Source organism: Impatiens glandulifera, chromosome 1 (assembly GCF_907164915.1).
Source record: "Impatiens glandulifera chromosome 1, dImpGla2.1, whole genome shotgun sequence".
NCBI lineage: Eukaryota > Viridiplantae > Streptophyta > Magnoliopsida > Ericales > Balsaminaceae > Impatiens > Impatiens glandulifera.
This window is the reverse complement of record NC_061862.1, coordinates 20,815,630-20,831,897: the sequence shown is the minus strand read 5'-3', so window position 1 is coordinate 20,831,897 and position 16,268 is coordinate 20,815,630. Positions and strand designations below refer to the sequence as shown.

At 32.0% G+C, this 16,268-nt stretch overlaps 2 protein-coding genes across 2 annotated transcripts; one reads left to right on the top strand and one right to left on the bottom strand.

Moving 5' to 3' along the window:
- Nucleotides 1-4,081: 4,081 nt before the first annotated feature.
- Nucleotides 4,082-5,140, bottom strand: LOC124920525. Its single transcript, XM_047461028.1, has 3 exons — nucleotides 4,922-5,140; nucleotides 4,448-4,786; nucleotides 4,082-4,336 (listed from the first exon to the last, which is right to left on the bottom strand). Exons 1-3 carry the CDS (start codon nucleotides 5,138-5,140, stop codon nucleotides 4,082-4,084), a joined length of 813 nt encoding a protein of 270 aa, XP_047316984.1.
- A 1,085-nt stretch (nucleotides 5,141-6,225) lies between these two features.
- LOC124921526 (serine/threonine-protein kinase D6PKL2-like) lies at nucleotides 6,226-8,984 on the top strand. Its single transcript, XM_047462197.1, has 2 exons — nucleotides 6,226-6,822; nucleotides 8,079-8,984. The coding sequence occupies exons 1-2, from the start codon at nucleotides 6,251-6,253 to the stop codon at nucleotides 8,872-8,874; spliced, it is 1,368 nt and encodes a 455-aa protein (XP_047318153.1). The 5' UTR covers nucleotides 6,226-6,250; the 3' UTR covers nucleotides 8,875-8,984.
- The last annotated feature ends 7,284 nt before the right edge of the window (nucleotides 8,985-16,268 follow it).

Sequence of the window (16,268 nt, the reverse complement as noted above, 5' to 3'; positions counted from 1 at the left end):
TGTAAATACCTAGTGAATTTTGCTTCACTTCTATCAGCGTTGTAAATACCTGGTGAAGTTGCTTCACCAGATAACGCTCGTTTCATTTTTTATTTTATTTTCTTGCAGACTTACATGAAAGAAAAAATACTTTTACATGAACGTATAAATGTTTTTACATAATTGTGTAAGTGGTTTTACATTAACATTGATATATATTTAATATATAATTATATAAAATATAAAATATAAAATATATCTTACAAATAAATTTTAAAATATTTTGTTTTACAATTTTATTTAAATATATTATAGAAATTTTTGAATAGGTTATTTTATATATATATATATATTTAATATATAATTATATAAAATACAAAATAATTAAAATAAATTTTAGAATATTATGTTTTACAAATTTATTTAAATATTTTACCCAATTTATTTTTAAATGTGCTTATATATATAATATATAAATTTAATATATAATTATATAAATTATAAAATAATTCATACAAATTAATTTAAATATATCACAAATAACTTTATAAATATATTTTTATATATATTTATATAATATATAATTATATAGACGGTAAAATAAGTAATATATTTTATTTTGTATTGTTTTCTAGGTTTTGGTTTTACATGAACGAGTAAGTGGATTTACATGTAAATTTAAAACATTATATATTTAAAATTTAAAACATTATATATTTACATTGAGTAGTGGGGTGAGGTGAAACAAGAGTCATTTAATAGTTTCCTGATATGAAATACTTTTTTCCTGTCTTTGTGACGTGCTTCTCAAACTTAATTTTACATGAATCAAGTGGACCCATAATTATATCCGGGTTCGGGCCTATCTCTTCAATTTAAAACAAAACTTAATTTAATAATAAAATAATAATATTGTATTATGATTGGTTCGAAATAGGAGAATAGATAAATCGGTAGTATAAGATCTAATCTGGCTTATTCTCATATTACAGGATTGAACTTCAGCTTGTTTATTTTTTATTCGTTATATTAAATATTATATATATAATATATATAATCTTATTTATATATATATATATATATAATATATTTTATTAACTTAATTCTTAAAGTATATTTTTATTTTATTTTTAAATAAGTATTTTCAATATATTTTTATTTATTTTTTCGTAAATAATTAATTAAATAAATAATTATTATTTTATTTTTTTGAAAATGATCCATTTAATAAAAAATCGTTTAAGCACAACCATAAAAGCATGACATGAAAGAAAATTTATGTACAAATTTATTACATTAGAATAATTAATTGACTCAAAGATCTTCAAGAAGAGCAATAAGATCTCCACACGAATCCACGAGTTTTCCGGATTTAATTTCCGACATCGTCATGATAATGATATTGTGAATAATCCTTAACGGTCTACTTTCATTGTTAAAAGTTCTCCGATTTCTTTCCAACCAGATAATTCACCAGAAAATTATAAGGATAGAGACTCATCTTCTTAGTCTCGCATTTTTAGTCGCCCCAATCCATGTCTCTCAATAGCCACTAACAGTTTCTGGCATAACCCATTGTATTTCAGTCAAATTCCACAAAAGACTCTATATACTTGCAACAACGTGACAATGTAAAAGTATATGAAAAGCTGTCTCAACCTCTTTATAACACATACGACAACGATTCACAATAATCATGCATTTTTTCATACATTTATCGTTAGTGAGAATTCCGCCGTGAATAACACTCCAACCAAAAAATGAGATCTTAGTAGGCATCTTAGACTCCCATAAATTTTCCCAACAAAGACCAATCGGGTTAACCTTATTGAACAAAGTATAACAATGTCCCACGTGAAAGTTATTCAGATCACGCCACCGCATAAAATCCCGAGAAGACGGATTTAACCCCTTATTTCTAACCATTAACAAAAGTCTATCATTTTATTACATTATAATAATTAATTGACTCAAAGATCTTCAAGAAGGGCAATAAGATCTCCACACGAATCCACGGGTTTTCCGGATCTAATCTCCGACATCGTCATGATAATGGCATTGTGAATAATCCTTAATGGTCTACTTTCGTTGTTAAAAGTTCTCCGATTTATTTCCGACTAGATAATTCATCAAAAATTATAGGGATAGAGACCCATCTTCTTAGTCTCTCATTTTTAGTCGCCCCAATCCATGCCTCCCAAAAGCCACTAATAGTTTTTGGCATAACCCATTGTATTCTAGTCAAATTCTATAAAAGACTCTATATACTTGCAACAACGTGACAATGTAAAAGTATATGAGAAGTTGTCTCAACCTCTTTATAACACATACGACAACGACTCACAATAATCATGCATTTTTTCATGCATTTATTGTTAGTGAGAATTCCGCCGTGAATAACACTCCAACAAAAAAATGAGATCTTAGTAGGCATTTTAGACTCCCATAAATTTTCCCAACAAAGATCAATCGGGTTAACCTTATTGAACAAAGTGTAACAATGTCCTACATGAAAGTTATTCAGATCACGCCACCGCATAGAATCCCGAGAAGACAGATTTAACCTCTTATTTCTAACCATTAACAAAAGTCTGTCATTGGACATACTTTCTCACTGTTCAATCTTCTTCTATATCTGATATGATTAGCAAAACCACTAGACCGAATGTCAAACATATCTTTGACTAATAAATCTCTACAAATAGAAATAGAAGCAAGCTCGGGGAAAACTTTCGTCAAACATATACCACCACACCAAGTGTCGTCCCAAAAACTAATCGAACTTCCATCACCCATAATAAAAATCAAATACTCCCGATAAACCTTCCACGTGGCATAAATACTCCCCCCCCGATGTTGCAACCCACGGGTTTATAAGAATTTTTGGTAAACCAATCAGACTTATCCTAACCATATTTACATTTAATTAATTTAGCCCAAATACTATCTTTCTCAGTTGCAAATTTACTACATCATTTAGATAATAAAGCTTTATTAAAGGAAACATGATCGTGGATTCCCAGTCTCCCTTACTCTTTTATTAATTTAACCTTATCCCAACTCACTAAATGAGAAAATGAGGAATCAAACGATCCCCATAAGAATTTACACATAATTCTTTCTATCTTCACGACCACGGACTTAGGGATGACAAATAGAGACATCATATAAGTTGGCATTGAAGAAAGAGCGCTCTTGATAAGAACTAGTCTACCTCCTTTAGAAATCATCTTACTTTTCCATATGGGAAGCTTTCTCTCCATCTTACTTATGATTGGATCCCAAGAAACTTAAGATCTAGATTTAGCCCCTAGAGGGATCTCGAGATACATAAACAGAAAAGTTCCAATTTTATATCCCAGAATACAAGCCGATCTAATATTTCTCCTAGACGAAACTGAATTAAAGAAGAAGATATCAGACTTACCCAAATTAACACGTAATCCTCAACACGCTCCAAATAACCAAAGAATGTCACGAAGGTGCTTGACATTTCTCTCAGTAGCTTGAATCATGCAAAGAGTGTCATCTGTAAATAATAAATGAGACATAGAGAACGGAGATCGTCTCACACCGCACTTCACCCCACAAAACAAACCCGCATCCTCAGCAAACGACATCATTCTAGAAAGGTCTTCCATGACAATAACAAATAAGATTGTCTTAAACCCCTTGAACTTTCAAAGAAACCATGAGAACTCTCATTCACGATAATAGAGAATTTTGTCATCGATATGCAAAATCTAATCCATTCGATTAATTTCTCCCACATACCCATTCTACCCATAATATCAAAAAGAAACTCCCAATTAACATGATCATATTCTTTCACGATATCGAGTTTGACAAAAGCACATTTATCGCCTCTAGAGTTAGCTGAATCAATACACTTATTGGCGATTAGTGCCGCATCAAAAATTTGACGGCCTTTGATGAAAGCCATCTGATTGTCAGAGATAACCATACCCAAAATTCCACGCATTTTGTTTGTCAAACATTTTGAGATAATCTTATAAAATGATGTAACCAAACTGATGGGTCGAAAATTCTTCACGTCGATAGTACCGGATGCCTTACAAATTAGGACAATCAACGTAGAATTCTAACTTTTCTCAAAAGATGAAAATCGATAGAAGTGATTCTTAGCCGCCATAATATCAGCCTTAAGGAACTCCCAAGCCTTTTTAAAAAACCCTAGAGTAAAACCGTCACTCCTGGAGGACTTATCACTACCACAATCCAATATTGCCGCATCCACCTCCTCGATAGAGAAAGGAGCTTCCAACATGCATTTCTCATTTGTATTTATAGATGCAAAACTTATTTTATTCAACTTTGGTCTAACCTGAAATGGTTCCTGAAACAAATCTTTGTAAAATTGAATAATATTATTAGATATAGTTGGTTCGCTCTCATGCACGACACCAGCAATGGATATCGAGTTAATAATGTTATTTCTCGCTTATACTTTAGAGATGCCATGGAAATACTTGGTGTTTTTATCACCTTCCTGCAACCAAATCGCTCTACTGCGTTGTCTCACCCCAATTTCCTCCTCTTTACATAATTCAAGCAACTCGCTCACTAAATGAATTCGTGTAGAAATTTTCGTACTAGAGAGATCACGAACTTCCTCTACACCATCAATTGATAAAATTTCACGACTTAGAACCTCAACCTTGGAGAAAAACAATGCACGATTCCCCACAAACCAACTCTTTAGCGTCTTTCGTAGATTTTTAAGCTTAATAAATAGTCTAGAGGATTGAGAACCAAACACGGCCTCCCTCGCCCACCACCCTTCCACCTTCGAGATAAAATCATCTATAATCAACCACTTGTTCTTGAATCTGAAAGGCCGACTAGTTGGAACCACCTCCTTCCGCTCAATAAGGATAGGACGATGATCGGAACAAGTCCACGGTAAGACCTTCTAAAATACATTAGATACACCACGGAAGATCGAGTTACTCGCAAGAAATCTATCAATGCGGGATTGCACACTCCCATCATGTCCGTTACCTCTTCTGAATGTGAATTGTCCTCCTTCCAAAGGCAAATCAACGAGCTCTAAATTTTCAATTTTCTCATAAAACTCACGCATATGCCTTGTGAGTCTTCGTGCCCCTTTTTTGTCAGAAGGAACCCTAACTTCATTCATATCCCTCACAAAAATAATAAGTAGATCCCAAATACTTGTCACCTCCACAAGTTCATTGAAAAAATCAAACTTAAAGTTAGAAAGCACAGGTCCATACACCGCCGAAAACACCCATCAAAAATTATCTCCACGGTTACGAAACTGAATACTAACAGAAAACGAATTATATTAACGTCAATTTTCTCAAATAAATCCTCATTCCATATTACTAGAATCCCACCTGATGCCCCGATAAAATTAAGAGCCTCTCAACTACAAAATCTCCAATTACATATGTCACGAATAATTCATTGATTCATATGTTACATATTAGTCTCGCCGAAACAATAAATACCAGGATTTTTATACTCAGAAACAATTACATAGGTTTGAAAATAAATAAATAATTATTATTTTATATTCTTTATATACTCTTTTATTCATTATTTATTATAAAAAAAAATTATAATTAAATAAACTTTTTAACAATTATAAAATTAAAAAAAATAATGAGATTGTAAATTACATTTAAATTTTTTTTTGTTAATATTTTGTTTATTATTGTTATCTAAAATAATTCTAATTAATATGTTTAAAAATAATATTATTTTAAATAATAAATAAAAATAAAATAAAAAGAATATATATAAATATAGTAAATTTATAATATAACCTTTATTTGCATGTAAAAAATGTAAAAGTGAAGATATATATGTTTTATTATTATTATTTTATATAAATATATATATAAAATTTTAAAAATAATAATAATGATAATAAAAATATATTAAAAAGTGACGAGATTATAAGTTCAAAAGGATTATAATTTACGCAAATTAAAACAAAAATAATATTATTTTTTTTATAATGTATTTTGTATTTGAAGGAATGTTTTTACTTATTAAAAAATATATTAAGTATTAATTAATATAATAAAAAGAGAAACATATAGCATAGAATACGGAGGGAACTAGACAGGCCACCAGGTCCAGTAATTGGCCCCATCAATCCCTTAATAGCTCAAACCGGTCTCGTCCCCATAAGACCACCTTCTCTTTCGACTCTCTAACTTATTACAGTCCCTTCTTCAAACTTTCGTACCTCACTTTTCTCTCATCCATCATCAAATCAATGGAGCCATGGCTAGACGACCTTCCCGACGACTTACAAAGCATGAGTTTCAATTCCACAACCACCGACACTGAAATCAACACAAGTATAAGTTCCGCCTCTGAAACCGCCTCTTCCTCCGCCATCTCCTTCTTTTCCAGAACTCGCGTCATATCATGCGACGATCCCCGCTGGTGCGCGATCAAGCAAATCAGATCCGATTCCACTTCTGGTCAATTATCACTCTCAGATCTCCGTTTCCTACAGCGTCTAGGTTCAGGTGACATCGGCGCCGTCTATCTCGCCGTAGTAAAGTCTTCCTCCTCCGCCGTCGCCGTCGATGAAGCCGACGTGCCGTTATTTGCGGCGAAGGTAATGGATAAGAAGGAACTGACGAACCGTAATAAAGAAGGACGAGCGAGAACGGAAAGAGAAATTCTCGAAATGCTGGAACATCCGTTTCTTCCGACACTTTACGCAGCATTGGAATCTCCGAATTGGTCGTGTTTATTGACGGAATTTTGTCCCGGCGGCGACCTCCATGTTCTTCGGCAACGACAGCCTTGCCGTCGGTTTCATGAATTTGCCGCCAGGTGCGCATGTTAGAATTTCATTTCATTTATTTATTTATTTATTTGTTTTCTTTCTAAAGAATAATGGTATGTCAATGGTGATTGATCTCAATCCCATCCTACGGCTATCATGTTCTGTTTACATAGTAGGTGTCGTGGACTGGTTGAACAGAAAAATATATAAAAAATTACAAATACACACAATAATAATCATACTTTTAATTTAATATATTATTTATAATAGAAAATAAATATTTTATTTGAATTTACCCTACTAAAGAAGGTAACAGTATAGACTACAGAGATAGTGGGTCAGGAATCAAGCTAGAGATAGTGGGTCAGGAATCGAGCTCTAGTCTGCCTTATAACAGTTTGTTTGATGTTTTTGTTTTTTGGATTTTGTTACTTTATTATTTAATTTAAAATACTCATATTTTATATTTATAGCTAATTAAAAATATAAATAACTTATTTTTTAAATATAATTCAACCAAAAAAATCTATAAATAATCCAAGTGGACAAGCTCTAAGGCTATAACTAAAAAAATATCATCATTAGAGTTTTTTTTTCTTTTTTCCAAAAAGTATCACCTTGAGTTTACTTTCAGCTTTTCTTATTATTCTTTTTTCTAGATTTAGGTACTTTTCACCCCTAAAAGAAGATCTAGTAGATTATTTGATATTGTTTTTTTAATGTATTTATTTTATTTAAATTTTATATATCACATCTAATTTTTTTAATCATTTCATTTTTCAATTAAATTATAAAATATTCCCACTCTACTTTTATAAAATATAAATAAAAATCCCTTATTCCTCCAAATATATTTTTGAAAACCCAATAAACCTAGGTCTTGTTCGAATTGGGGTTTTTTAAAAAATCTAGAAGGAGAAAAAAATAATGATTGGTGATGATTTTAAGAAAGTGGTGATTATTTTTGGTAAAAAGACTTAAAGGATATTAATATATATAAATAAAATAATAAATAATAATTTAAAATAGAGGGTATTTTGGTTAATAAAATAAGTGATGTGATTGTTGAGAAGTGATTGATTAGAAAATTGATTTGGGTTAAGTTTAAAAAAAAAACAAAAAGAACAAGCCCCTAGTCCCCAAATAACCAACATCACCTTAAAAAAAAATCCCTCTTAATTAGTTTTATCTTATAGATTTTCTTGATTTTTTTCTAAAAATGTTTTCAAATGAGCCCTACTAGATAGATTATGAATGAATTCAGAATTTTTTAAGTATTTTTTCATATGAATGGATTCTCCAGGTTTTACGCATCAGAGGTAGTGGTAGCTCTTGAATACGTCCACATGATGGGAATCATCTACCGTGATCTAAAACCCGAAAACGTTTTAGTTAGATCAGACGGTCACATCATGTTAACCGACTTCGATCTCTCCTTAAAATGCAACGATTCTTCTCCTTCCACGCCTCAAATCACCGACCCAACACGCACCAAACAGTACCCTTCTGAACCCACATCCCATTTCACATCCAAATCATGCATCATTCCCAATTGCATAGTCCCCGCCGTCTCCTGCTTCAACCCTAAACGCCGCCGCAATAAGAACAAGAACAACACCCAACAACGTTTCAACCCGGAGTTCATAACCGAACCACTCAACGCCCGCTCTATGTCGTTCGTCGGGACCCACGAGTACTTAGCACCGGAAATCGTCTCCGGCGAGGGACACGGTGCCGGAGTTGATTGGTGGACGTTGGGGATTTTCATATTCGAGCTTTTGTATGGAACTACTCCGTTTAGGGGCCCGGATAATGAGATGACGCTGGCTAACATTGTGGCACGTGCTCTTGAATTTCCTAAAGAGACGACAGTGCCGGCGGCTGCTAAGGATTTGGTGACGCAGTTATTAGTGAAGGATCCGGCGAAGAGATTAGGGTCAGTGATGGGGGCGTTGGAGATAAAACAACATCCGTTCTTTCAAGGTGTGAATTGGGCACTTTTGAGATGCACTACACCGCCTATTGTTCCGGTAGCTTATAGACGGTCCGATGTTGGGTCGGAGGAGAGTTGCCCGCCGAGTCCAGTGGAGTATTATTAAGTTTTTTTTATATATATATGTTAGCATGTAATCTACATTAGAAAGCAGTTCAAACATGAAATTTGTATGTAGTATAGAATCTCATTAGTGTCATTTTGCAATTTAATAGTATTTTGGAGAATTTTTTCTATTCACATTAGTGATTAGTTTATGGTCAATGGTTAATTAAGGCTTTAAGCTATCAATTCGTTGATAGTATTTTATTACTTTAATATAATATTTTTTTAAACTAATTTATGACATTTGTAAAAAAAATTATCAATTATTTATTTGTTTAAAATTTTAATTATAACATCACACATTTTTAAATTATTCAAACTATTAGATAGTTGAAATGTTTATATCTTGAAAAAATACTAAATTTAGAGCACAAACACATTCAACTTACAACTTAGTAAATCAAATACAAAGTTATGTCATTTTGAAATTCTGTAAAAACAAATACAAAATTATCTTCTTTATATTTTTAAAATATGGAGAACCAATATGACACCCCACATCTATTATTTTTCACTTCTATTCACAACGTTATTAGTGTGAATCGAACTTGTGATATTTTGGTCTTTTAAGTCGACTCTTTTTATCGGACCACCATGATGTGGTTCAAATACAAAATTTATCTCTATTCGAATTTTTTCAAATCTTTTCATAAATCATACATTTTTAGTCACTCAAATCACATCCAACAAATTTGAATGCTTAGATTTTGAAAACGTACTCCATTTAAAATTAATACGTCTATAAATATAATTTCATTTACCAACGTGTCATATTAATTAGAAAAATAAAAATGATATGTTATAATAAGAAGACGGATGTTTTGTAAATTTAGAAAAAAAACTTCAAATTATTAAAATTTTGATAATTCTAACTCATATTAAACAATTCAAATTTCGAGCTCCATCATATAAAAAAATCCAAATGAAGCTCCAAATAACAATTGAGCCCATTAATTATTGGTCTATTATCTTAGGTTTGAGATAGGGTTTGGACAAGAAATTTATCGATTTTTAGAACAAAACTTTTTCTCATTGCAAATCTAATTTAAGCTTCAATTCTAGAAAACGATTTCAAATAGTTTCATTATGTACATCTTGACAAACATGAGAATCCCAATTAGGTAGATGAGAGAAAAGGTCAATGACGGTCGTGACAACTTTCGACAATGAATTAAACCGAAGGTGGCAAGCAATGTGTTTGTTGGGAGTAAGGTGGCCCATTTGGGCTAAGTAAGGAAGAATGAGTGTTGGTTATGCCATGTGAGGTTGTTTGGTTGATGGTAAGTACGTAGATGGAGAGGATGTTTTTTGTTCTTGTGTTTGTTGTGTAATTAATTAATTTGGTGCATAATTGTCAACAGAAACAAAGGGACCGACTGATCAGATGGCATTTATATAATATTATTATTGTTTCATATAATTGTCAACTCTATTGCCTTTGTCACCACAATTATAATTCATTGTGCCTAAATTATTGCTATTTTAAAGTTCATCTACTATACTATGATTAGATAATGAGTCGACGAATTTATATTATATGTATAAATATGATACGATAGATTGTCCTTATCATAATTTAATAATACTCCCCATTTTCTGTAGACAGCTCAGGCATTGACTGTTTAAAGCCAGACAACATATTCTTCTTTTCTGCAAGCCAAGCAAATTTTAAATTAATGTGTATATATTAATATTATTATATTAATATTATTATATTAATTTATAAAAACTAACAATTCTCACTGTAGTCTTGAAATATATCTATGGGTTAAGACTTATTGGATTTTTGAAATTTCTAACTAGAATCACTCCCAAACCAAAATACATGTTGAAATGTGCCAGATTATATGTACAAGTGGGTCTACAATATCGTCTGCAAATGCAAATAAAGAGGATGATTACTATTTAGTGTTAGTGTCCATGTTAATGCAATTATTAGAGAACATGGAAGTTTCAGATCAATAATATTGCAAATTAAATTTCATTTACTAAAATTTAACACTATTAAAAAAATGCCCTTTACTTATTGGTACTAGCCTGTTTTTCACTCGGTATAAGCCAAATACCGATTGGTATTATTCCAATCGGAATATCGGTCTCAATCAATAGAACATCTCTCGTTGTTACCTTATTAGGTAACGCTGATTGGTTAATAACCAATCAGTGCTTCTCTATAAGGCTGTACAGGTTGGTCAATCGACAACACCTATATAATTAAAAATATATATTTAAATAATATTACAATACCTAATATAAAACCGAAAATTATAATACCATAAACAAAACCCTGAATTGGACTAAAATCATAACCAATGTTCTTAAACAAACACATAATCAAAGTATTACACCAACATGAACCAAAATCATAACAAAAGAGTTCTTAAACAAACCCATAATCAAAGTACTACACCAATAACCAAAATCATAACAAAAGTTCTTATTTAATCCGCGTCTTCCCCAAAATCATTGTCGTCTTGTTGTTGGGGCTGCACGGGTGGAATTGATGTGAATGACCCTTGACCCGATGATTGACTGTCAATATTAGTAAATTGTACAAACAATGAAGGATCTATTAATTGATGCACCACCAGACATAAACTGTGACATAAGATGCATCATCTTGACTCTCTCCACCCTCATCCTCTCTTCCGTATCAGACATCAACTTGTTTTCCATCTCGGCCCTCTCGGCCCTCATCTTCTCTTTCATATCATCGAGTCTTCTTTTCCTTGTCACATTGTCTTGACGTAGTTTTTTGGACGGTGCTGACCCTCTAACTTAGGAAGCTAAAATTGATCCCATTCCAATAATTTTTCTTTTGTCTTGAGGGCCAAAAACTCCTTCAACTAAATCGACATTAGAAATTCTGGGACATTCAACTCGCATATGTCTTAGTTCATCCTATAAAAAAATATGTTAATAACAATAATAGATAGAATGTAAATTAAACATATTTTATATACTTACCACTTTCTCATGTACGTGCGGATCAATAGTTTTATCTTTTTTGATCCTAGTCGCCAAAATGAAATCTTCATAGCTTGGAGTTGATCCTTCTTACGCTTCCTAAGATTGTAAAGTCCAATTTTAATTTATTTGAAAGGAAAGTTAAAAAATAAGTCTTACCATTCTCGATGCAGCCGTGTAAATGATTTGCTACCAGACCGATGTGCATATTTTGATTTTGTTTTTGTTTTCTGTGCTGGTAACACTTTGTTTCTGCAAATAATATATATAATGTTAGATTAAAAATGTTATATTATGTACAAAATTTGAAAGAATAAACCTGGAATTTATCGGTAAAATAATGATTTTCAAGCAGTCACACCCAATCTTGTTGGATCATTTCATTAGGTTTATCCACCCTGATTGCTTCCACATTTCCATTATGCTTCTTTATCTTGTTGGCATTTATTTCATACATCCAATCTTTCCACCTCGTCTTCATGTGTCTTAAAGCGTCGTCTCGATAACTCTCAATATCATCTAAATCAAATTTATCTTAAAATAAAACGATTTATAAGAAATAAATAATTAATTTCAAACAAAAATTTATATTAAAAACGATTAACTTACGATGACAGACTGCCACAGATTATATAAGGTGGTGGGTGTGAGGTGGCGCCAATGGACTGTGCAATGTGGAATAATATTATTCTCTCGAACAGTGCCCTCCAAATGCCGACTCCATAAGCCCCTATTTTTGCAGTACGACTTCCTTTGAATTGGGTCGAATGTGACCCGCACATTTTCTCCATTAGCCATCAATTTGGAAAATTCAAAGTTCTTGTTATTTCCTCGCCTTCTCTGGGAGCTGGAAGACTCTGTATTGCCTTCATTAGTGGATGGTATGGACTTAGCAAGAATTTGCACATCCTAAATAGTGGATGGTGTGGGCTCAACAAGATTTTGCACATCCTTAAAGAGATCTTCTACTGGAGTATGCGATGAAGATTCACTCATATTTCTTTTTTTCTTCCAAAGGAAATTGAGTTGTGACTGCAAAAATCATGGCTGAAAGCTCTTAAGAGGTGCCATTTATACTTGAAAGAAATATTTAAAACATCAAAATCTAAACAATACTAAACAATAGTAATATCATACATTTGATTGTTTAGGATTTATCTTTGTTATAATATCCCAACTAGGTTTATTACCAATGTCTTTGGCATAGAATAATTGTTTTGCTTGGGTTACCAATATAAACAACTTATTTTGATATTGAGACTTCTGTTTACGATTTATGCTAACAAATTCGTATTTATCAATTTGAAGTCTTGTAGCTCCGGAATGCATAACATATAAAATGCACTTAAATATTACAATTCGTTTACCACTAAGGTATTGCATTTCAATTATATCTGTAAGCACACCATAATAATTTCGTATTTTCACCTCACCAATGTAGCCTAGTGGTAAGAGTCGACTTAAGATACCAAAATGTCACGGGTTCGATTCCATCTGGAAGCGCTTTGAGTTTAAGTGATGCCATGATTGTGGGGCGTCATGCTAGTTCTTCTTCAATATTTAAAAAAATAATTTTGTGTTTTCGTGCCATGACAACCAATCACGAGTATCCCACTATTTTGAGTATTCAATCCATGGTCATGTCTTCTAGTGGTGAATTTATATCCATTACTTTACACCAAATCAAAGTTGACGCATATTATGTGGGACCGGTTCCTAACGTTTGTAGGTCTAGACTTCTTTTGCTTTTTGTAAAAAAGTTGTTGAACCTTTAAAATTTACAGATAATGATATTTAGAATCATCTTAAGAAAATTGTCAAAGAAATTTCACAATAGTTAATTCACTCTATATTTGAACCATTTGTTATATTCTTCATCGCATCGACCACTTGAGCACTCATAGATATACTCGCCACATATTGAAATTGAACAGATAATCATTTTTTTGATAACATTCATACATATAAAATAACTTGAGAACATTCATACTGATAAAATGGCTCCGCTTCTTCACAATTTTTTTAACACATATGAATGAGTTAATTCTTGATCATCTAATTCGTAAATGTATGTACTCTCTGATGATAATTCTTCAACAAATGAAAATCTGGCAAGAGAACTTGATGGTTGGGATGACATGTGCACTGAAGAATTTTGTAAATACGTAACACACAAGCTGATACTTTTCATTACCAGATAAGTCTCACTAATTGATGCTTCAGGATGATATTTATTTCGAACATATCCTTTCTAAGTTCCCATATATTTTTCTATCGGATAGATCCATCTATATTGAACCGACCCTCCAATCAAAGCCACCATTGCTAAATGAACATGCAAATGTATCATAATGTTAAAAAATACGTGTAGAAATATTTGTTCTAACTTGCACAGTGTTACAATAATATCATTCTGAAGTTGTTCCAAGTCGGCTTTCAATAGTGGTGTCGAACACATTTGAAAGAACTTTGAAAGTCCCATAAGAGCTTCATATACCTCATCCTCAAGTAAACCACGTGTCGCAAACGAAATATGATACTCTAGTAAAATATGGTAATTGTGACTTTTTAATCCGAAATTTTTTAAATCTTTGAAATTTATACATCCTCCAATGTTCGAGCAAAACCCTTCTGACATTTTTAAGTCTTTTAAAAATTGACATAACTTCAATTTTTTTCATGAGACAATGTATAAGGACTGACTGGATATTGAAGAACACCTCTCACATCAACTGCATGTAAATAATGACGTATATTAATGAGCTCCAAATCTTGACGTGCTTTTAAATTATCTTTGATATTTCCTTTTAGATCCATGATGGTTCTAAGAACACTATCACATAATTTTTTTCTTCAATATGCATCATGATTCACAATAAGGTAATTCAAAGAAAATACTCATCTTATTCTAAATGTCACCCCGACTTTGATGATTCACATTTTCCTATTAGTGGAATCTCGAGTGAGAACTCTACCTTTAAAATCGCGTACTTTTCTAAGTATCTCACGTCCTGAATAATTGAGGCGCACTTCTTGATTCAATAGTGTCATTGAACAGTTCATTTTGTCTACGAAATTTATGATTGAGTGGGAGAAATTGGCGATGACACATGTACCACTCTTTTTTATCATTTGTCAATCTCATTGAGCAAGTGTTCTTATTACAAAATAGGCATGACAATTTTCTCTTTGTACTCCATCTAGACAAGTTTGCATAAGCAAGAAATTCGTTTATCATCCATATTAAACTAGCACGCAATTTAAAGTTATGAGAAGTTGAGACATCATAAGTTTCTACGTCGACACTCCATAACTCACTTTATTCGTCAATTAACAGTTGTGAAAATAAATCAATGGCATTGCTTAGACTCCTGGACCCGAAATTAACATGGATAATATAAAATTAGAAGAGTTCATGCAAAGTATCGGAGAAACGTTATAAGGAATGAGGATCACATGATAAATGCTATACAATGTATTTCTATTTTCAAATAGTTGAAATACATCACTTGTGAGACCAAGTCTTACATTATGAGGCTCAATTGCAAAATTAGGATAATCTTCATCGAATGATTTCCATGCCAAAGAATTAGTGGGATGTCGCAAAACTTCATCATCAACCCTTGTATCTTTGTGCCACATCATTAAAGGAGCAGTTTTAGAACACATATATAATCTTTGCAATCTCGGTATTAGTGGGAAGTAACGTTGCACCTTATTGGAGATAGTTTTAACATTCGTTTTCTTCTTAAGTTCTCCACTCGATTCTCTAGTTTTCCACCGAGAAACTTCACACACTTTACAAGAATTCAAAATCTTGTCATCTTTTCGATACAACATACAACTATTTTTACAAAAATCTATCTTTTCATAAGAAAGACCAATATCTGTAAGAAACTTCTTACAATGATAATATGAATCGGGAATATTGGAATTCACCAGTAATATTTCTTCCTTTAACAACATATTAAATGAAGAACTTTTATTGCCCAACATTCTTGAGGTGGAGTAATTTTAATAATGTTGATGCCTTTGAAATTCTATAGCCTTCATATAACGCTTCATTAGATTCATTTAAGTGTTTATAGAATTTTTTCGCATCCTCATTTGATGCATCAACACCATGTGGATAGAAATTATTTATGATATTTCTCACACAAACATCCCCATCAAAATCATTGCACTCCGAGTTTACATCCATTGTATCATTAGTATGAAGTTGTTCCAAATTATTCTCTTAAGTTTGTACATTAGTACTACTATCAATATGTACAACAATTCTATCATTGTGTTGTTGTTTTTCCCCATGACAATTCCAAAATATATAGCTCTTCTCTATTCCATACAAAATTAAATGTTTTCTTGTGCCTTGTTTGTCAAAATATTCTTTATTACCACATTTAACGCATGGACATGCAATGTTTTTAA

What these genes read in the sequence shown, in the direction of transcription:
- LOC124920525 (XM_047461028.1), bottom strand. Translation starts at nt 5,140, where the DNA reads ATGAATGAAGTTAGGGTTCCTTCTGACAAAAAAGGGGCACGAAGACTC. An exon ending in TCTTCCGTGGTGTATCTAAT is followed by an intron (nt 4,787 to 4,921) that starts GTATTTTAGAAG and finishes TTTATCTCGAAG; the next exon opens with GTGGAAGGGTGGTGGGCGAG. An exon ending in ATTTCCATGGCATCTCTAAA is followed by an intron (nt 4,337 to 4,447) that starts GTATAAGCGAGA and finishes GATTTGTTTCAG; the next exon opens with GAACCATTTCAGGTTAGACC.
- LOC124921526 (XM_047462197.1), top strand. Translation starts at nt 6,251, where the DNA reads ATGGAGCCATGGCTAGACGACCTTCCCGACGACTTACAAAGCATGAGT. An exon ending in TTTCATGAATTTGCCGCCAG is followed by an intron (nt 6,823 to 8,078) that starts GTGCGCATGTTA and finishes TGGATTCTCCAG; the next exon opens with GTTTTACGCATCAGAGGTAG.